General features: G+C 34.8%; 1 protein-coding gene across 2 annotated transcripts in view; it reads left to right on the forward strand.

Moving 5' to 3' along the window:
• PPP4R3B (protein phosphatase 4 regulatory subunit 3B) overlaps positions 1-23,546 on the forward strand; it is a 66,069-nt gene that overhangs the window by 30,901 nt on the left and 11,622 nt on the right. The window contains exons 8-15 of one of the 2 annotated variants that reach the window (XM_007465659.1): positions 8,836-8,967; positions 10,060-10,162; positions 12,288-12,329; positions 14,196-14,354; positions 17,962-18,131; positions 20,110-20,249; positions 20,646-20,830; positions 23,316-23,518. In XM_007465659.1, the coding sequence (XP_007465721.1) occupies positions 8,836-8,967; positions 10,060-10,162; positions 12,288-12,329; positions 14,196-14,354; positions 17,962-18,131; positions 20,110-20,249; positions 20,646-20,830; positions 23,316-23,518 (1,134 nt within the window). The remainder of the gene's footprint in view (positions 1-8,835; positions 8,968-10,059; positions 10,163-12,287; positions 12,330-14,195; positions 14,355-17,961; positions 18,132-20,109; positions 20,250-20,645; positions 20,831-23,315; positions 23,519-23,546) is intronic. The other variant, XM_007465660.1, reaches the window with a different exon arrangement.

The raw sequence follows: 23,546 nt of genomic DNA on the forward strand, positions 1-23,546 counted from the left end.
AGGAAAGTCAGGAAATTAAATAACATTTTTACAATACTGTTATCTAACTACAGTCCTAATTCAGATTTTATCCGTTGTCCCAGTAATCCCCTTGTTACCCAATACAAAAATGAAAACTTTCTGTTGTAGTATGCGAAACTTTGGATTTGTCTGATGTTTCCTCATGATTCAATTCAGGTTATTTCTTTGTGTCAGGAATAGTACAGAAGTAACATTTCCTTCAACATCATACCAAGAAATTCCCCCAACTTTAAAAAATGAGCTTAAGTTTTCTTTGTCCAGGCTGTTTTGCCATTTCACAGACTAAAGAAGTTAGATTAAGTTCTTCTGTAGAATTTGAAGAACAGTTGTTGCTTTCTCTGAACACATCAGAATGGATTGAAAGAAGTATTGGTTCTGTAATACTTGTAACCTTCATTCAAGTAGCTGCAAGAGCAAATTTCATATGCATGAGCTTTTTTTATGATTCTTACATTTAGATAGTTTTTTAAAAACTGGTAGTGTTTCCACAACATACATCAGTTATTTTTATCCTGTTACCTCAGAATATTCTTCCTGCTCTTGCCATTCTTTCTTTCTCCTCTTATTTACTATATACATGGAATCTAAGTTACGCAGATTCTGATATTTTCTTGATCTTACCAGAAAGTGTCAGTACAAATTTTTCATGTAACTTTGTCATGATTGCCACTTGGCTAACAGTGAGTGTGTAATGCCGTAGGTTATAAAATATATCTCAACATCAAGAAGTTAAAATTTTAAGAAATCTGTCTTAGAAGCAATGAAATAAAGTATGTTCTTTATGTTTCCCAATCAGAAAATAGAGATGTCACCTGATAATCGGGATAATCTCTAAATTCCATGTGTAGATACCCAAAATTTTCCCTCCGTTGCTAATTATATATTTTCAGTATTTTTGGCAATATTGAAAAATTCTTACACCCACTTAAATGTACTTTAAAAACAAAAGTATGTGTTTCTAAGAATAGCATGAGGCTGGAGTGTGATGAAACCAACAGGAGTATCATTTCTCTAAAACTTGATTTAGAAACAACTAGAACTTTGAACTATCTCCCAGAAACGGCGGTTAAACTCACTTAAATGTTGCTATTTAGATGAAGGATGGCAAACTTTTCTTAAGGGACCAAAAGGTAAATAAGACTTGGTAGGCCCTCTGGTCTCTGTCATAACTCTGCCACTTTAGTATGAACTGTCTATAGACAGTTTGAAAATGAATAGGTGTGGCTGTATTCCAGTAAATGTTTTACTGTAAAACTATTTACAAAGTGAACAACCAGCCAGGTAGTTTTGTAGTTTAATGACCCCTGACTTAGACCCCAGAATATTGCAAGTATTTAGAAACTGGTTCTAAATTGACGGTTTTAATTGCAAAGCTACTATGGTGGTGTAAAGAGAAGTTAAAGAGACCATGGGGGGCTTCCCTGGTGGCGCAGTGGTTGAGAGTCCACCTGCCGATGCAGGGGACACGGGTTCGTGCCCCGGTCCAGGAAGATCCCACATGCTGCGGAGCGGCTGGGCCCGTGAGCCGTGGCCACGGAGCCTGTGCTCCGCAACGGGAGAGGCCACAACAGTGAGAGGCCTGCGTACCGCCAAAAAAAAAAAAGAGAGAGAGACCATGTGAGTAAGCAGGCGTTAATGGGAAAGGAGTTATTGGGCACTCTTAAGACTGTAAATTTAAAAAAGTGTTCTCTAGAATAGATTTTGGTGACCCAGAGTTGGAGTAATTTCACTGGGGTTACTCTATAATGGCTTATTTTCAGATCAAGTTATAGTTTGACATCCAAAAAAGGAATTTCCCTGTAGTTTGTCTTATATCTCGATTATTTTGCCGTAATGCTTGAGCATGACTTTTCTAGCCAGATTAATGCCATTGTTGGAGAAGCAGGTTAAGGAAAATTAGATTTGTTTTAATGCCAATAAAGAACTTTAACAGGCAATTAGAAATGGTGGCTTGAATTTTGAGAGTGGTCTGACTTTAGTAACCACTGGACTTTAGTTCCATTGGAGAAATAGGCATGGAAGAGTTAGGTCACTTACATAGTTAGTTATTAGCTGTACTGCAGTTAGAGGCTGAGTCTTTTAATTTAGCTATTCCTTCTGTTCACCAGGCTTGCTAAGAAAATGAAGCATGTTTTACAGACAACTTATAATGCTGGTAATACTTTTAGTTCATTGATGAATGTTAAATTATTCGTTACATTTCTTAGGAACTATTTGTTCATTATCTCTGAAAGCACATTATTACTTTGAAGTGGGTTTAGTAATGCATTGTAGTAGACTAATTTTAATTGTTAGCTGAGGTGAGTGTACCTCTGGGATAAGACTGTCTTACTATTCCATGCTGCTATATACAACATAATCTCTGGACACGTGGTTAATTCCAGTTTTTTAGAAGTTGATTTTTACTCAGTTTGCAGGACCCAGTAATTAATAATAATACCTAACATGTATCATAGGGCTCATCTCATTTGTTACCCATCTCTCAGTGTCTTTGACTGGCTGATGTCTACTGTATTACCAATTGTAGTTTCATATATTTTGCCTGGGTTTTTGTTGTTGTTTAAGGTAAAAGAGTAAATCTAGTTCCTGTCACTTCATCTTGGCCAAAAGTGGAAGTCTGAGTTGATGTTTATTTTCAGAGTAGATTTTATTGCGAAAGACTGGCTTTTATTCAGAATTGAACAGTTTGTGGATTTGTGTCTCTTTTGTGTTACTTACTTTAATAACTACTCATGTTTTATTAAAATGAGACTTCAAAACACAAAAAAATAAACCCATCTGACACAAGCATTTAGAAACCAACTTTTTTAAGACTTTCATATCATTGAGTGTGGCAGTCGGTATTATTGATTGTGAAATATTCCCATCTTTTGCCCCCTTTCTCCTCCCTCTTTTTTTCTCTTTGTCTAAGTCTGTTCGCTTTGTCTTTGTCTGTTTTTTCCTTTTCCCTTCTTCAACAAAGAAGCTGAAATAAAAGGCCTGGAGAGTGCTGTTCGGTTTCTATGATGATGGAAATGTTTATTCTTTAGCCATCCAACAAGGTAGCCACTCACTACCTATGGCTGTTAAGCACTTAAAATGTAGATGGTGTGACTGAGGAATTACTGATTTTAATTTAAACAGTCTCTGTGACAAGTGGATATCATATTGGACTGCACAGGGTTAGAATATTTACTACCTATACACCCAGTGTAAGGAGTGAATCTTTTGTCTTGTCGCTATTTTAAGCAGAGGAATGTCTTGATCAGGTCTTGGTTTTAGAAGGATAGTTCTAACAGCTGGAGATAACTGGAAAAAGAAGTCCTGACCTGTGACAGAAAAAAGGAAAGACATAAGAAATTAATGTATCACTTAGGAATGAGCTTGGCTTAATATATGAGCAAGATGGGGAGTGAGGTCAGCAAGATGGCAGATAGGAAGTTCCAGCCCTTATCCCTGCAACAGAAACACTGATTTAACAACCATCCACAGACAAGAATACCTCCATGAGACTTCCAAAATCTAGGTGAGAGCTGTCAGGGAAACTTGACAAGATGCAAAATTAAGTTCCAGTAACCAACCCTAAAAATAAAAAAGAATTATGAACTGCCTGACAAAGAATTCAAAATAATTGTGTTAAAGAGGCTTGGTGAGCTATAAGGGAACACAGATAACTAAACAGAATCAAGAAAACAATACATAAACAAAATAAGTTCAGCAAAGAGAAACTAAAAAAGTACCAGAAGAAATTCTGGAGCTGAAGAATACAGGTGACTAAACTGAAAAAAATCAATAAAGAGCTTCAACAGCAGACTTGAATCAAGCAGAGGAAAAAATCAGAGAACTTGAAGACAGGCAGTTTAAAATCAATCCAGTCAGAACAAAAAGAAAAAGGAATGAATGAAAAAGAGTGAAGAAAGCCTACATGAATTATGGGACACCATAAAGCAAAATAATATATACATTATGGAAGTCTCAAGGAGAAGAAAGAGAAAGGGACAATAAAGCATGTTTAAAGAAATAATGGCTAAAAACTTATCGGGAAAGATAAGGTCATCCAAGTCTATGAAGCTCATATGTCCCCAGATTCAATCCAAGGAGGTCTTCACCGAGATACATTATTATAAAACTGTCAAAAACCAAAGAGAAGAGAATTTTGAGAGCAAGACAGAATAAATGCATCACATACAAAGGAAGGTTTTCAGCTGATTTCTCAGCAAAAACCTTGCAAGCCAGTAGAGAATGGGATGATATATTCAAAGTGCTGAAAGAAAAAAAAAACCGCCAACTAGGAATACTTTACCTGACAAAGCTGTCCTTCAGAAATAAAGAAAAACGGGCTTCCCTAGTGGCGCAGTCATTGAGAGTCCGCCTGCTGATACAGGGGACGCGGGTTCGTGCCCCGGTCCGGGAGGATCCCACATGCCGTGGAGCAGCTGGGCCCATGGGCCATGGCCGCTGAGCCTGTGCGTCCAAGAGCCTGTGCTCCACAACGGGAGAGGCCACAACAGTGAGAGGCCCGCGTACCGCAAAAAAAAAAAAAAGAAAGAAATTAAGAAAAAAGACTTTCCCAGACAAAAACTGAAGAAGGAGTTCGTCAAAACTAGATCTGCCTTTTAAGACATGCTAAAGGGAGCTCTTCAAGTTGAAATGAAAGAACACTGAACAACAAAATGAAAGCATATGAAAGTGTAAATCTCACTGTGAAGGTAAATATATAGGCAAATATAGACCAATGGAATAATCTAATGGTGGTATATATATCACTTTTAATGCAGTATAAAAGGTAAAGACAAGATATTATGAATAACTACAACTACAGAAACTTGTTAATAGATACACAGTATAAAAAGAAATTCTGATACCAGTAACATAGTATGTGGGTTGGAGAATAAAAGTGTAGAGTTGTACACAATTGCTGATGAGAGATTAATATCCAAAACATGTAAGGACCTCCTACAACTCAATAGCAAAAAAAAAAAAAAAACCCAATTTAAAAATGGGCAAAGGAACTGAATAGACATTTCTTTAGAGACAGAAAAATAGCCAACAGGTCCATGTAAAGTGATCATCACTAATCATCAGGGAAATGCGCATCAAAATCACAATGAAGTATCGCCTCACACCTATTAGGATGGCTCTTATCAAAAAATCAAAAGGTAACAAGTCTTGATAAGGATGTGGAGAAAAGAGAGCCCTTGTGCACTGTTGTGGGCCTGTACCTTGGTGCAGCTACTATAGAAAACAGTGTGAAAGCTCCTCAAAAATTAATAGAGAACTACCATATGATTCAGTAGCCCCACTAAGGATATAAATCCAAAGAAATTTAAATTGGGATCTTGAAGAGATGCTGCACTTTCATGTTCACTGCAGCATTATTCATAGTAGCCAAGACATGGATGCAACCGAAGTGTTCATCTGCAGATGAATGGATAAAGAAAATTTGTCATGCACATACAGTGGAATTTTATTCAGCCTTAATAAAAGAAGGAAACCTGGCCACTTTTGACAACTTGGATGAACCTGGGGGACAATATGCTAAGTGAAATAAGCCAGACACAGAAGGACACAATACTATATGATACTATTTATATGAGGAATGTAAAATAGACTCATAGAAGCAGAGAGTATAATGGTGCTTGCTAGGAGATGGGGAGTAGAGGAAACAGGGAAGTATTAGTCAAAAGATAGTTTCACTTTTACATGATGAACAAGTCCTAGAGATGTACTGTATAGCATATTACCTATAGTTAATATTGTATACTTAAATATTTGTTAAGAGGGTAGATAGTATGTTAATTGTAATTGTTTTAATCCTAAAAAAAGAAAGAAAAACCAGCCTATAATAGTTTTACCTAATAAAAATTTTGTTTTATTCATGTCACAGTCAGTCAAGGAACAGCTCTATGATGCCAGAAGACTCATCTTATGAGTCAGTCATCCTGAGCTTCTGGTTTTAATGTCTGTTACTTTGAGGTTGCAAGATTGCTATTCCACCTCCAAGCAGGGAGAAGAAAGGGGGCAGAGGGCAAAATGGAGAGAGCTAGAAAGCTTTTCTATTTCATTTTAAAGCTCTTTCTTAGAGGTTCCATTTAGCAATTTTTACTTCTATTTCTTTGGCCAGAAGTGCATCACCCTTAGCTGCAAAGGAAACTAAGAAATACAGCGTTTTAGCTGAGTACATTGCCTCTCTGAACAAAGCTTGGGCTCTGTTAGCAGAACAAAGAGAATAGAGACTAAGTTGGCATCTAAGTAGTATCAGCCACAGCCCATCTCTGTAACTACCTAAGGTCCATATACACTTTTCTTTCATCACTCACCCTTTCCTCAAGGGAGACTTCTGTATTCAGTCCGGAGACTTCACGTCCAGAATATTTGTGTGTTGTGCAGTCCTCTTCGGGTCCAGATAAGACTCCTTATGTTTCAGGGACCTTTAAACAAAAAGATAATTTATCTGCCCCAACATCACAATTAAACTACTTTTGTTTGGGAAAAGGGAGAACATACATACAGCAGTCATTCATTCACAGCTATGATGCACTGGTCTGTCAAATTTTTGTTGAATATCAGTAGCTTAGACTCATTGTCCCTGGAGGTCCTTGATTAACCAAACCAGCTGTCCCTGGTTCTGTTCTCTAAAGAATTTTCCTTGCCCATTTTCTTCCAAAACTTAGGTTCCTTCCCTTAGGACATTTTCAGCTGTGGCTGCATCTGAGATAGGCAATGGAAGATGCCTTTCCTCCGGGGCTCTATTTTGTATTGTAGCCTATTTTCTGTCAGTGTGAGTTTTCTGACCCAGTGGTGTTCTTAGAGATCAAACAGTCATAGACTGTTGAAAAAGCTTACTTTAGAGTTAAGCTTCCTCTACTGTTTACTAGGCTTCCAAGTTATCTTCTTGTGTATTCTAGACATCTCTAAGCATAATTTTTAAACCCGAAGGTTCCCGTTTACCTACTGACCTCTGTGCCCTTGCTTTCTCAAGCTTGGGTACCCTAAAAAGTTCTACAGAATAGTATTCAATGATGCGTATACCTTTGTCTGTCAAGGAAGTTTTACACGTCTTTGAGAAAGGCAGTTTTGATCTCATGAAAAGGCTATAGTTCTCTGTAGCAGTCTATTTCACTATGAAATATATAAATTGGCTTTTTTCACTTCCACAAGTCACCAGATTATGGGACTCTCAGTCAGCATAGGTCATTTCCCTTTTATCTTTGCTTGTAGACCAGCAGAATTTGGTATTGGTACTTATGAGGCAGGATTTGTAAGAAACTGCATTTGAGAGAGAAGGGTAAAAAGCTTTTAAAGTATATATATTGAAATATTTTAGTGTATGAGCTATACCTTAAGCAGTCTTTCTCGCAACTGTGTTTTCATTTAGATGTAACTTAAATTCATCATTTATATATATATATTTTTTTGCCTAGTTTTAAATGAATAAACTTATGTAAGAGGAGGAATTAACTTATGTAATTGCTTATATATAATTGAGCAAATTATCTGAGCCCCTAATTAACTGGTAGAATCCAAGTTGTACACACTGGTATGAATTTAAAGTAAGTAAATACCATATCATTGTTCTGAAGAAAGCTCACTAGCTGATACCTTTTGTAATATTTTAACATTTTATATGTGATATACTTTGCTGAACATACCAGAATAAGAAACAGGAGCGGATTAAGGTGGAATTTGCTCTTTCTCCTAACTGAAATGAGGCTTGAGTTTATTACTGTGAATTATATTTCATAATTTCTCTTTGAAGAAATTTCATTGTTTCTGATGCCATGATAGAATTATTCATTGGTGTTCAAATTTTGAGACATGGTAGAGGGTAAGATTCTAATTTTAAGCAGTTAAGTTGCTATGACATGGTTTTTGATGGTTCTTCATTGCATTTAATATCACAATTTCACAGGGAAATATTTTAGCATAACACAGTATGTTAACTTTGGGAGGGACTAGAAAAGCAAAATAATTACAAAATGTGCTTTATACTGGAACTTTTCTTTTTATTATTTTACAAAATTCTCCCAAATCAACAAATTTATCTTCATTCCATGCAGTTCTCTTATTTCATCTCCTTCAGTTACTACCTTTCTTCCCCCAATAATAAACCTGTTCTCAGATCCTCTGAGTTGATGTCAAAACTTTTTCCTTCGACCTGAACCATCACTTTGTATCCTATTTTAATGCTTAAGGTATCTACTTTTAAAATATAGGCAGAAAGCAAATAAATTTTGTATCTGCAAAGCTGCTTTGTAAGCTCTTTATATCAAGACCCAAGAACATGTTACTAATGTAATAATAAGTCTGTTTGGCTGCTTTAGATCATTATATAACACAGTGTGTACCCTTTTATCTCTTGTGAAGAACTGTGTACTGGGTTATTTTTTCTCATATTTTTGTCAGAAAGGATTTTCTTGTTAGAAGCTGACATACTAATCTATGTTCTGGAGTCACTTGATGTGTGTAATCTTGGGTTTAGTCAACTTCTAAATTCATGCCTGAAGCTAAAACCTAGACTGAAAATATATTAGAACCGCCAGTGAACAAGAATTTCTGGTAAATGATTTTGTTTTCCATTGCCTATGTTGATGATATTGTAAGCTGTCGTGTGCTCTGATTTTTGCATTGTCTTGTTTTGTTTTTGAGTTGGCTTCTTTATGCTCTGGTGTGTTTATAGAACTTTGTAAACATTGGGGAAAAAAAGGTTTAAATAAGTTCATCCATTCTTTGTTTTTGTTTGTTTTTTTTCTGTATGATTCTGATTTTGTTCTTTCAGCTGGTACATTTGTCTTATATCCAAACCAGGTCTCACAGAAACACATTTTCTTTCAGGATATCCTTCTCATTAATGTAGTAATTGAACAAATGATCTGTGATACTGATCCTGAGCTGGGAGGTGCTGTTCAGTTAATGGGACTTCTTCGTACTCTAATTGATCCAGAGAACATGCTGGCTACAACTAATGTAAGAAATTACTCTGTGATAGAAACGTTTTGGTCTAGTCAGTTTTAAATGATTTTATATACAATAAGTTATGTATAAATATATAAATATATGTAAAAATCAAAATTTTGTAAATTTGTACAGTTTTGAAAAACAAATATTCAAGCATTTGTTCACTCAGAATTCAAGTAGCAGTAATGTTCCTCTAGCAGTTGTTTTTGCAGCAAAATACAAGATTGTAATCTGCTAAAATCTTGGTAAAATGTTAGCACTTCTATTTATGACCCTTAGCCTCTGTATATTAACATCTTAAGAATTAAAACAAAGAAATGTGAATATAATTAACACTACTGAACTATAAAAATGGTCAAGATGGTAAATTTTATGTTATATGTTTTTTATCACAATAAAAAAGAAAAAAATATGTACCAAATGATCTTAACTGCGTAGTGAAAGGAGTCAGCACAAAAAAGGACTTAAGGAAGTATTGCAAAATATTAATAGTGGTTATCTCAAAATGCTGGGATATTTCTCCTTTATAGACTTCACTCAAATTTTGAGAAAATGTATATTATTTTAAAATCATTACAGGTTTATAGAACCAGTTATATAAAAAATAATGGCCAAAAAACCGAAAGGAATTATTTTCCAAATTTCCAAGTAATGAATTCTTAAAATTAAAAAAAAAAATCTAAAATCTGTAACATTTCTAGTGGCTTGATAAATCAACTTGGTGTTTTTTCAAATTTGAATACATTGTGAAATCTGGGGTTTCAAATTTTAAACGGTTAAGTTGCTCTCACATTGATAGATTTTTCATTGCATTTCAGATCACACGCATATTTGGAAAAAAATTGTTTTAGATAATTTTCCCTGGAAAAACTTTTTATAATGCTATCTGATCTTTTTCTTACATTCATTTTTATTTAACATGTAATATGAAATAGATCTGATTTTTCAGTTCTGCAGAAATAAGGTTAAGGTGAATATAACAAGTTTTTTTCGATTCTTTCACAGTATCTTAAAAGTATCTCTTGTTTGTGCACTGCTAATCCTTGAAGATGTTTTATTAATTATAAAGATAATAAAGTGTTTTTTTCCTGTATGTTTCAGAAAACTGAAAAAAGTGAATTTCTAAATTTCTTCTACAACCATTGTATGCATGTCCTCACAGCACCACTTTTGACCAATACTTCAGAAGACAAATGTGAAAAGGGTAGGGCCTCTTACTTACCTGCTGATGATTTCTCTTTTAAAAGAGTGAGATAAGTATTATAACTAACAGACACTTTACTTGGTGCTTTTTATTACAGGGAAATTACTACTGAAAATTTTAAACTGCAATATAAAATCGTGATTTCCCTTGTTTCAGAGTGTCTGTGGTAGAGAATGATATAGAATACGTGGCAAAAAGTATTACACCTTGAGGAAGAGAACTGTAAACACTTACCAAAAGAAGGAGATTGTACCCAAAGTTGTTAGAGTTAATGTTAGAGTGAGTAAGTGCAGAGAATATATTGCCTACAAAATCCAAGGTAACCGTCATTTTGGAGACATATTTGGCAATACAGTAAAAACTCTCTAATTTCAAAACATAAGGATCAGGTTATTAGGTTAATCAAAAAAGTTGGTTAAAGCAGAGAATAATTTTTAAAAATAAACTTTATAAACATTTACTTTAGATGCTGCTCATTTACTGATAGTTTGTATAGGGTCAAGGCTTTTTTTTTTTTTTTGTATGTTTTTTTTTTTTATTGTATTTCCATATTGCATTACATAAGTTGCACCCGTAACTCAGCGGCTACAGTTTCTGGTCTCAGTTTATTATAGTGGAGAGAAAACCTAAACATATTTTTGAAGCAGTCTGAGTGTAGAATTCTACTATGGTTTTAAGTACTTTCCTTTAAGTACTTAAGTATTCATAGTTTTGTATGACTAAGTTGGTATCATTTTTTAAATTGACGTCTGCTGTATTCAACTTAGCCATAGATATTACAGTTCTGTGGCATTTCATCAGTCTGCAGTATTTAAATTATGTAATTATATTACCAAATATAACTTGTGTAAACAAAGGACTGACTTTGATAAGCATACAGCTCAGCTTGGTGAAATGAGATATGTTGGGGGGGCATATTCTCAGAAAATGTTGGCTAATCTATTAAGTCAATTAAGAGGAAGTCAGTTAAGAGAATGTTTACCAAACTAATAAAATTGTACACCCTACATAATACTATCAATTCCATTTCTGAGTTTATATCCTAGGGGACATTTATGCATATACATGACAGATACAAGGATGTTGTTGCATTGTGCATTGTAGGAAATGAAGAAAATGTAGTATATTCATATAATGGAATACTGTTTAGCAGTTAAAATAATTGAATTTTGATCTATCGACTGATTAGTTCTCAAAAATATGAATTGGGTAAAAAAAGCATGTCACAGAATGTTTTGCAGAAAGGTTCCATTTATGTAAATTAAAACAAATGCATTTTTAACTTCCATTTTAAAATAAAACATTTCCAGCGTACAGAAATATTTAGATGATAGCATCACAGATACATACTTTCTGTTGGCTCTATCAAAACTAACTTATCATATTTTTTTCAGTTTTTTTAAAAAGAAAATAAATTACACATAGTTTCTTATGCATTTTCATTCTACCCCCCTATCCCTCAAGAAATGCTGAATTTGGAGTTTATCACCCCTGTTTGTTTATATTATTGTGACATGTATAATGTGGTATTATTTTTCACAGTTTCAAACTTGATATGAATTGACTTAACATTGTACACATTATTGGGCATTTTTTTCCTTTTTACCCAATGATTTTTTTGAGATCTATCCATATTGATACCTAGAGTTTATTTTTAACTCTTGTGTGGTATTCTTTTGTATGAGTATGTTGTAATTTAGCCATCCTGCTTCTAATGTATATTTAAGTTGTTTCTAGCTTTTTCCTGTTACAAACAATGCTCTGATATACATTCTTGTGTTTCCTAACATAAATGTGCTCTAAGATGTGAGCCTAGGAATCAAAAGTTAATCATAATGTTATACTTATTTTTTTAAAAATTCAAAGCATAAGTGACTAATTGTTAAAATCTGTGTTATTTTGTCAGAATACTTATGATACTGTCTTTTAATAATTCTTCATCTGTACCCAATTCTCTAAAAGATTTCAGATAGAGGTATAATATTTGACTGAAGCTACTAATTCTTAATAGTTATTACGCAGGTAAAATGAGGTTATGATCAGAGATATGCTTTGTATGTTGTAAAGTGCTAGGGAAGTGTGAGATATTATTACTGAAGTCGCTGATTTTAATTTTTTTTATTAGATAATATAGTTGGATCTAACAAAAACAGCACGATTTGTCCCGGTAAGTGTACATTCATACTTTATGAACTAATGCAAACTGTAAGTTTTTTCCTATTCAGAATATAATGCACTTATACAAAACTAGGAAAGACATATTTTCATCCCCAAAATCCAAAACTAGATTTTTTTTAAATAAAAAAAATTCCGGGCTTCCCTGGTGGCACAGTGATTGAGGGTCTGCCTGCCGATGCAGGGGACGCGGGTTCGTGCCCCGGTCTGGGAGGATCCCACATGCCGCGGAGCAGCTGGGCCCATGGGCCATGGCCGCTGGGCCTGCGCATCCGGAGCCTGTGCTCCGCAGTGGGAGAGGCCACGGCAGTGAGACGCCCGCGTATCGAATAAAAAAAAAAAAATTCCACTTTCTCCAATATAAAAGATGAAAAACCCAGTTGAACTTTTGTTTTTCTCTGTAAATTTAGAGCTTGTTTTCTGACATTTTTTTTAAGGAGGTGTCTGAAAGTTGAGGATTAGTTCATTCTTATTTTGTAAATCTAGTAAACTAAGGCCAATCAGTTAGGAACTAGTCTTCATCAATAGTCTTATGCGTAGGTATCGTTCATGAATCTGAGTATAAACATGGTTGCTTCTACTTGGGACATATGTATCAGGTATTGGCCTGTTAGTATGGAAAATAATGCTGTGTTTACCTGGCCTCATGTCTTTTCTACCAGTCTCATCAAAGCTCCAGGAAAGCCAGTTTCAAATTAGGAAGCAGTTCAGAGATTGGATTATTAGAGATATGAGTAATTTCATGTCCTAATTTGGAAAAATGAAAACAAGGCATTTAATTAACACTACAGATCACTGTTACAAGATCTTTTGTAAATAAAATTTGGGAATTGAGAAATTTAGAGAATTTATTTTAATGGTGAGGAGCTAGTTCAGATACTGGCTGTGGTGATGGCTGTTGTACAAATTGGTCTGAAACGAGTAGAACTCTTTACTTACATTTAAAGTAGAAAAGGTCTTTGAAATGCCAGAATTGTATTTTGTATACTTGGTGGTCATTCTCTTATTAAAAAGATTGCTGATTTGTTCCTGATAGTATCATGTGATGTTCCACAAAATATTTATTTGTGTAGTCTTCTTGAAAAATAAAATAGTTGGATTTGATGACGTCAGTTATTTTTTCTATTCTCTAAGGCTGTGATTCCATAATTTCTTCACAGCTTAATATTTTCTTGCCTAAAATATTTACAGTAGGTATGGGTAATTACCTATACATTCAATTATGATGTTCAAGAAGCAATTTTAAATCACTCCATGAATGTGTAAACCAAAGCCTCTTGAGGAAGAAAGAGCTGGTATATTTCAGTAGGCCTCTCATGGATATGATTTGATGTTAAAAAGATTACTGTTTTAAAATCATGATGTAATATTTTTCACTTAATATTCAAACAGCCAAAAAAGTCCTTTCCTTAAAGAAGTCTTTAAAGAAAGCATATTAATTTTTCTTGGGAAATTTGTGTTATACCACTTCAGTCAAAAAGTTTAAGGTATTTCCTCTTTTACTGTGCAGTGGACCCTTTTATAGATCCATTAATATTAATGACAGCACGTATTAAGGAAACATTACCAAGAAAATCTCAATGCAGTGAGGGCTTTATTATCATATTTGTACATTTTTATTTAACATTATTAAATATTTTATATAAGAGCCTTAGAATATCTATTTAGTAGGTAAAACTGCTAATACTTCTGGAGAGTCTACCTAATGAAAAAATAAAAATCTATAGCTTCTTTAATTGATACAAAAAGGAGAAGAAAATACAGTTTTACTTTTGCTCTAAAATACAGGATGTACACTTTATTCTCTTTGCTCAGATATATTGCAACGTTTATTTTCATGTGATGACTTTCTTTGTAGATAATTATCAAACAGCACAGCTGCTTGCCTTAATTTTAGAGCTACTCACATTTTGTGTGGAACATCACACATATCACATAAAAAACTATATTATGAACAAGGACTTGCTAAGAAGAGTCTTGGTCTTGATGAATTCAAAGCACACTTTCCTGGCCTTGTGTAAGTAACAGTTTCAATGAACATTCTTACAAAATGTTTTATGGAACAGCATCTTTAATAGAAAAGTCTGAGTTACCCATGTGGAATTATTTTTTTCTAGCAAATGCATATGCTATTAAAGAGATGATTGCAAGAAATACTAATCTTTTGTTTTCTTTTATTTAAAGGACAAGAGGAGTAGGTCATAGTGCTTCCCCCACCCACATTTTGCTCACATTTAGTTTCAGTTGTGACATAATACCATGTGCAATGACATTTCACTAATAGAACCACTCCTGCTGTCTTTTACATATGCTTCATCAAACTGTCATTTAGTAGTGACTCTTTTTATGTTTTTGAGATATGGGCCTTGAAATGTATTTGTATAACTCAGGTTATTTATTTGAACATGTAAAATAACTTATGGTCTCTTCAGTAGACCACTTGGACCAATAAAAGTCAAACTTAAATGCTGATGTTTGCTTAAATGTTGATTTTTGGTGAACCCTAACTTTACTTTCCTCTCATAGTTTCACCTGCTGATAGAGGTAAAGAAACCTTCTCCCTAGAAATAAAAAGAGCCCTGTGGGTTTTTTCTGAGCGTGAAAATCATAGTTAAAATATAACATTTAGGGCTTCCCTGGTGGCGCAGTGGTTGAGAGTCCGCCTGCCGATGCAGGGGACACGGGTTTGTGCCCTGGTCCGGGAAGTTCCCCCATGCCGGGGAGCGGCTGGGCCCGTGAGCCATGGCCATCTCCCTACTACTTCCTTTATTTTTAAGGCTTTAAAATAGCCACTGTTAACTGCCTGCACTACTTCTTTTCCATTCCTTTTTCCATACCTGTGCAAATTTACATGAACATTCACACATGTGTAGGTTTTCATGTTTTATTTTTATAGAAACAGGATCATGCTGACACACATCTCAGCCCCGTAATCTAGGTTATTGGATATGGTGTGAACTAATATTTTTCCTAAACATAGCTGAGTAACATTTCATAGAGTGGCTCTTTCACAACTGATTCTACCATTCTCCACTGCATGGATTACAAGATTGTTTTGGTATTTTGCCATTCCAAATAGCACTGTAATAAATATAGCCTAGTATTGCGTTGGCCAAAAAGTTCATTCGGGTTTTTCCATAAAACCCGAACGAACTTTTTGGCCAACCCATACATAAATCTTTCTTTACTTGTTTATTTCCATAGGATAGATTCCCTATATTGGGATTACCAGAGCAAAATGTTTATTTATTTTAATATATCCTTTTTCAATTTTAATTTACTTTCCAGATTACTTTCCCAAAAGATTGAAGCACTTGACATGAAGAATGCACTCAATGAATAGCACTCATTCTTACTGCTTTTTAAAATGTTATCCAGCTGATGATGGAAAATGTATTCTGTTTGTGTTTTAATTTACATTTTCCTTGATAACATCTTTTCACATTTTAGTGCTTTTGCATTTTGTCTGTTGTGAATTTCCTTTTATCTTTTTCTTAGAGCTCTTGTATGTTAGAGATATTAGCAGTTATCACGTTTTGGGGAAAAAAATGTCCCAGTTTCATTTGTCTTTTGTCTTTACGTTTATTTATGGCATTGTTTTGCATATAATTGCTATAAGATTCTTTATGATGACAAATATGTCTTATTTTTCTTTTATGGCTTTCGGGTTTTTTTGCCTTATTAGGAAAGTCTCCTATGTCCTAAGTTTATACAAATATTTTCTTCAATTTTCTTCTAATATTTTTTATTATTTTGTACATTTATATTTGTAATGCATCTGAAATTTGTTTTTGCATACGGTTTGAAGTGAGAGTCTAGCTTTCTTTTCTACTGGATGTATAGCCAATTGTGCTAACACCTTATTAAATAAACTGTATTTTCCTTACTGAATTAAAATATCACTTTTGGTATTCAGTAAGTTACCATATATACTTGTGTCTTATTTCTGAACCATTTATCCTTTTATTTCACTAGATCAAATGAACGGGAAAGTTTATTCTTATGCCATTATAGTATCTCTGTTGTAAAGTTTAATATCTGCTAAGTACCTCCTCAATTTTCTTTTCATAATTTTCTTGGTTCTTGGACATTTGTTCTTCCACAGTAACTTAAATACAACTTTATCCAGTTCATCCTGACTGGATTTACACTAAATTTTTATATTAATTTTGGAACAGTTGATGTTCTCATACTAGGTTTTCCTATATGGCTTTCTATAAGTAGTCCTTTCTGAAATGACTGCAGAATGGTCACATTTAAATGGATATAACTGAACAAATCTCCAGTATTTAAATGTTTATATTGCTTCAAGATTTCCATTATTATAAACAATGCTGTTTTAACTATAGCTTTGTGTGCATGTTACTTCATTCACAGGCAGTGTCTGAAAGTGCCTGTTTGCTCAGGTCTTTGGCAATACTTCAGTCTTTTTAATCTTAGGAAAACTATTTCTTATCCTGCCATAAAAAGAGGTGATGTTTTAAGTCTAGCAGTTCTGTCCGCACCTGTTTAGTCTTACAGTTATCATACATTTATACCTTATGTGGCCTATTTCTGTTTTATTTTCAGATAATATTTAGAACCTCTTTGGACAGACACAACTTCTTTTAATAACTTAGGTCTGTGAACAGAGGGTTAAAATGAGAGAGTGACTTATAAAATCAGAAACCTTGTGTTTTAAAAGATGTGGCTAGTGCTATCTGTAGAATAAATTAAACTACTCGGGAGAGAAGTTACAAGTTAAAAGATAAAACATAAATATAAGGGATTGAAATTACAGTATTTTGTGTTCCATAAAGGTTTTAGCAATAATATTGTGAAATATGTTTAGCTAGGGAAAAGACTAGTTAAAGGGAAATTTTCTTTCCAATATTCTAAAATGTAAAAAGCCAAATTATACTGCTTATTTGTTACTCTGACATTCTTTTACAGATACAGTGTGATCTGCCACAGTACATGTTTACCAAAGGTTAAACAGCTCACAAGCAATTGGTAAACAAGGGAGTGATGTTATTATAATCCAGAGGTAGTGTTGGTTCACAGATGATTTTCCCAAGGCAAAGAGAACTGGAATAGCTTTCATCAGAAAAGTAGAAAAACCTTTGGCTCTCCTGTATACTGGTAGCAGGAGCCCCTTTGGCTGTATTTTCAGAAAACTTAAAAGAAGCACCTACCTCCAAAGCTGCCCCCACTCCCCTCTTTGCCCTGTCCCCCAGATAGGTAAGGCAGTCTCGGCTCTTGGCAGGTTGCACAATTCCTGTCCCCTTCTCAGTGACAGCCCCTACTGACTCTGAGCTGCCTTCACTGCATTGTCTCCACATCCACCAGCACTGCTCTAAGTAGTGCCGGCATTTGTGTTGTATGGTTTTTATGTATTTTTAAATCTCTCTGCCTTGTAGCTGTCTGCCTACCAATTATTGGGGCTTTTGTTAGTTCTCGCCCCAAGTTGTACAAATTTTGAGTTGGTTTTTCCCTAATTCTGTTTTTCACAAAATCCAATTGTTCTTACTGCAGTTTTGCTTTTTACTTTAGAAGAACATATACATTGCTTTATGTAAAAGTACCTGTATAATAATTAATACTAGTAAGATTAGCAACTTATTCCCTGTATTATTTTTAATTAGGTGCTCTTCGTTTTATGAGGCGGATAATTGGCCTTAAAGATGAATTTTACAATCGTTACATCACCAAGGGAAATCTTTTTGAGCCAGTTATAAATGCTCTTCTGGATAATGGAACTCGGTACAATCTATTGAATTCAGCTGTTATTGAGTTATTTGAATTTATAAGAGTGGTAAGTTTATATTAAAAGATTCTTAGTAAATTAAAATAACTATATATTTAGTGATGTTAATATTTTAAATTGTGAAATTCAGCATAGTATTTAAAACTGCGTCTATGCTATATTCTTCTCAGTTCCATTTTTTTGCCAAATGTTTCAGGATATTTAGCATATTGGACATTTCACTCAAGCATGCTATTCATGTGATCTCTGTGATCTCTTGTAAGGGTAATGATAAAAATGAATAGAAAGATTGAAAAATAATTCCCTTGGTAGACATTGATACAAAATGCATAAAACGTAGGATGTTATGGAATTTTAAGTTGAAGAATCTGAGAAGTTAGGTGAACTACTCCAACTGCCTTATTTTATAGACGAGGGCTTGAGACACCCAAAGTGATTAGCTGACCTATTCAGGTGCATTCATTTGGTTAGGAGCACAGGCAGGGCTTGAAGATATGGTGCAGCTCAGTCTTGAGTCTCATTCAGGCAACAAAAGATTTGTCATAAAAAGATCTGGAGAGAGCTCTGTGTGAATACCAGGGATAAGATGAATAACTGAAGAACCGGTAAGATAAATTTACCGTCCCACACACTGAAATGATTCCACTGGAGGAAATGGCCACATGGTTAGAAAAAACTTGAAAAAAGAAAGTCAAAGCTAGAAATTCATTCTCTAGTTTTGCTTCTTACAAATCATATTTGTACTGATGACACAGTATTCTCACGTAAAGATTATTTGGCTGACTAGATTGTTTTTCTTAGAGTAGTTGCTTGCCAAGAGTATGGTTTGCAAAAAGGATGAAGAAGATAGGAGTACTGTCTTTAGCCTTGTAAAAAAGGGAACATGATTGACTAGCTCACAAAGAATCTGAACCCAGGTTCACAGTGTACTGTTCTATGAATTAGAGATTAACTTTTATATATTTTTTTTCCTTTAAAATTTTTGTTGAGATATGGATAAAATGAATTGTAAGGTTCACAGCCCCATCCCTATTCCTATGATTGAATTTGTTTTTCTGAAAATAATTTTGAGTGGTTGATAAATGTACATTGAATCCCAAAACTTACCTTTTTTTGTTTCAATGTGTAACACAACTATTTTACCTAGGTTTCTAATTTTTCTCCTTTGTATATTTTTTTGATTCAGATGTTCAGGGGAACTAGTTTAAAGATATAACAGTCCTTAATACAACCAGGTTATGGTATATCTTTTAAGGAAGTGGCATGTATATATCATACCAGTATTAGTCCTGAATAACAACTTATTTATTTTTAATAATGAGCCTGCTTTGTACCCATTCATTTGCAGTGATCACTTAAAATGGTTCATTTAGAATTTAAAATTTATTACTATCAGTTTATTTCACAAAAATTACACCACTAGAGAACTGTGGAAATATACAAGAGGAATTCAAGTTGTTTTACCAAATTTGTATATGTGATATAGTCAGAGGAATCTGTTTATTTTTTAAGTAAGGCTTATCTTGTTTTGATAGTTAAACAAGGCGTCATCAATAATATCTTTCAATGTTTGTTGAAAATATAATTTCAACATCTGCTTTCTAATTAGGTGTGCATCCAGTCTCTCTCATAGCCTCAATTTTCCCTTTCTGTAAAATAGGGTTAATAAAACCTGTTTTATAGAATTGTTATGAGGATCAAGTGAAATTGTATGTGATAAGTGCTTTTTAAATTGTAAAGTGCTATTATGTAAATGCAAAAAATAGACAACATAAACTAAATGCATTTACCTTCAAATGTTCTTTATAGTCCCCCCAAAAGGGCTTCAGTGAATTGCTTCTCCTTTTTTCCAAGTGTTCTGTGGAGTCCTGGCTCATGTATAAAGAAACTAGGACGTTTATTTTTGGAAGATGATTTTGAAAAACCTTTTTTTTGATCAGCTTTGGAACTATAAAAAAATTTTTTTAAGTTTTTCTTCTAACAAGCATTGTATTATATTTGAAATATAAATTTTGTGCTTATACAGGAAGATATCAAGTCTCTTACTACACATATAGTTGAAAACTTTTATAAAGCACTTGAATCGATTGAATATGTTCAGACATTCAAAGGATTGAAGACTAAATATGAGCAAGAAAAAGACAGACAAAATCAGAAACTGAACAGGTATTGTTTAAGTATATTGCATTTATAGCCTATAAAATTATGTTCAAAATCATGTGTAGTTTGATCTTACATATGAAATTTACCCAGGAATTTTCTTTCCATCATTAGATAGTACAGGGTTGTGTAGGAGGGTAGTATATTCTCCCTACACTGAATCTTTTGTATGAAAGATTACTGCTCCATATCATAACTCAAGATAAATTTTTAGGTTGGTGTACAAACATCCTTGGAGTGTTCTCTGGTTTCTGGTTACGTCTTATATTGCAACTGAGGTGATTATGATATAAGTTATACTCAGTTAAAATTATTTCAGCTCCTCTTGGTTATACATATTCTCATATAATCTGGTCAGGAATTTTAAATCATTACTTAATATTTGTGATATATTTCTTACAGTGTACCATCTATATTGCGTAGTAACAGATTTCGCAGAGATGCAAAGGCATTGGAAGAGGATGAAGAAATGTGGTTTAATGAAGATGAAGAGGAGGAAGGGAAAACAGTTGTGGCACCAGTGGAAAAATCGAAGGCAGAAGATGATTTTCCAGATAGTTATGAAAAATTCATGGAGACTAAAAAGGGTATTAAAATTTTGAATTTTTGATTAGTTCATTCTCTTATTTAGTATAGAAATTATTCAGTTGTTTGTGAAGTTGTGATAATAGTTTATAAAGCATGAAAGACATGAATTTTATGCTAAATCAAAACCTTTTAAAATTATCATTTTTTTCAAATCTGATTTTTCAAAACATTTTATGGGGCTTCCCTGGTGGCGCAGTGGTTGAGAGTCCGCATGCCAATGCAGGGGACACGGGTTCGTGCCCTGGTCGGGGAGGATCCCACATGCCGCGGAGGGGCTGGGCCCATGAGCCATGGCTGCTGAGCCTGTGTGTCCGGAGCCTGTGCTCTGCAGCGGGAGAGGCCACAACAGTGAGAGGCCCACGTACCGCAAAAAAAAAAAAAAAAATGTGTTTAAAATGTTTTTCTTGAAACTTGCCATTTTGTGATTCTCTTCATTTGCTGTTTATAAATTGCATTGTCTATACTTTGCCTTCTGTGAACAGTTGTGCTTTTATTTCTATACTGAAATCTTCAATAATAATAGAGATCATATAGATCCATAGAAACTTTGCAGAGCACTCTGTCATATACAGCTGGAGAAACTAAGCTTAAAGAAAGAAGTACTTTACTCTTTGAAATTTTTAAATTATTATAAAAGTTTCATAAAGATAAAATGTCAAGGGACTTCCCTGGTGGTCCAGTGGGTAAGACTCCATGCTCCCAGTGAAGGGGTCCCAGATTGGATCCCTAGTCGGGAACTAGATCTCGCCTGCAGGCCGCAACTAAGAAGTCCGCATGCTGCAACTAAAAAAAAGATCCTGCATGCCGCACCTGAAGATCCCAACCCGGAGCAGCCAAAACAAATAAATGTTCAAAAAAAAAAAAAAAAAAAAAAAAATGCATAAAATGTCAAGAGCGAAAAAGTAACAGCAAAATTTCCTGTCTTTCAAATATGTTTAACTTGTTTATAAAACTAAGATCTTACTAGTGTTTTTCAGAAGAACCAATCACTTTAATTATATAATTTAAATGTTTCAAAAATTTATATCTTGAAAGGCAAAAGCATTTCCTAGACTTATATATAAGTTTATGATTTTCTTTCCCTTTTTAAAATTTATTTATTTTTTTATTTTTTTACTTTTGGCTGTGTTGGGTCTTCGTTGCTGCACGTGGGCCTTCTCTAGGTGTGGCGAGCGGGGGCTACTCTTTGTTGTGGTGTGCGGGCTTCTCACTGTGATGGCTTCTCTTGTTGCGGAGCAAGGGCTCCAGGTGCACGGGCTTCAGTAGTTGTGACATGCGAGCTCAGTAGTTGTGGCTCGCAGGCTCTGGAGCTCAGGCTCAGTAGTTGTGGCACACAGGCTTAGTTGCTCCACGGCATGTGGGATCTTCCCGGACCAGGGCTTGAATCCGTGTCCCCTGCATTGGCAGGTGGATTCTTAACCACTGTGCCACCAGGGAGGTTCCTAGTTTGTGATTTTCAACGTGTGATTTTCTAAAGGCATTTCTCATTAGTTAGTGTTTCATTAATTTCTTATTACATTTTCCTTGAAACTTGCTACCAGCCTCACTCACTTTCCACTCATCACTGCCATAAGTTCTATTTATTTCAGCTTGGGGGATCACAATAGCCTATTAAAATGTCCTAAGGAATAGGTACCTTTCGGTAGCCAAATTCTTCTACCTTTACTCATTACAGGCCCTGCCCTGAGTACTGTCAGAAGAGGCAGTGAGGCTATACTTGAAGTACTGCATCCAGTTAAGAAATATAATCAAAAATAGTGGCAGCCAGGGCTTCCCTGGTGGCGCAGTGGTTGCGAGTCTGCCTGCCGATGCAGGGGACACAGGTTCATGCCCCGGTCCGGAAAGATCCCACATGCCATGGAGCGGCTGGGCCCATGAGCCATGGCTGCTGAGCCTGTGCATCCGGAGCCTGTGCTCCGCAACGGGAGAGGCCACAGTAGTGAGGCCCGCGTACCGCAAAAAAAAAAAAAAAAAACTAGTGGCAGCCAGATGTTAAAGGATAGTAGATACATTTGTCATAAAGGAAACAGATAAAGGAACCTGGAATATTCAGGAAATAAATGACTGATAAACATGATCCTAATCATTTTCTTTAGGCATTTGGAATATTATTGACTTGTGGGAGAGATTATTAGGTTTTCACAATGAGTATGGAAGTGTAGAGTCAGTGAGTGGAAGCTGCAGAGAGACAATGAAAGGAAGAGTCAGACAGCTAGTGAGTCCTTGGAAGAGTCCTAGATATAGCAGTGTGGAATTCTAGCATACGGTGGCTGATCTGTTATATGACTCTGAAGTTTCTTTCTAATCCTGAGATTTCTAAGACTCTAGCTAATAAAGACTTATCACTGTACACATCATGCTCTACCCTCTTAGCTCTTACAGAAAAGCAAAGGCACTGTTTTATAAGTTTTTAAATTATTGTTCTTTTCAGATGCTTTGACTTAGCAATATTTACTGATATTCAAATTTTTACATTTGCTTTAGCAAAGGAAAGTGAAGACAAGGAAAACCTTCCCAAAAGGACATCTTCTGGTGGCTTCAAATTTACTTTCTCCCACTCCACTAGTGCTGCTAATGGAACAAACAGTACAAACAGTAAATCTGTAGTGGCTCAGACACCACCAGCAAGTTCTAATGGATCCTCTTCCAAAACTACAAACTTGGCTACATCAGTAACAGCCACCAAGGTATGTGAAACTGCTCTACACACAAACT

Source organism: Lipotes vexillifer, unplaced genomic scaffold (assembly GCF_000442215.2).
Source record: "Lipotes vexillifer unplaced genomic scaffold, Lipotes_vexillifer_v1.1 scaffold77, whole genome shotgun sequence".
NCBI classification, from domain to species: domain Eukaryota; kingdom Metazoa; phylum Chordata; class Mammalia; order Artiodactyla; family Lipotidae; genus Lipotes; species Lipotes vexillifer.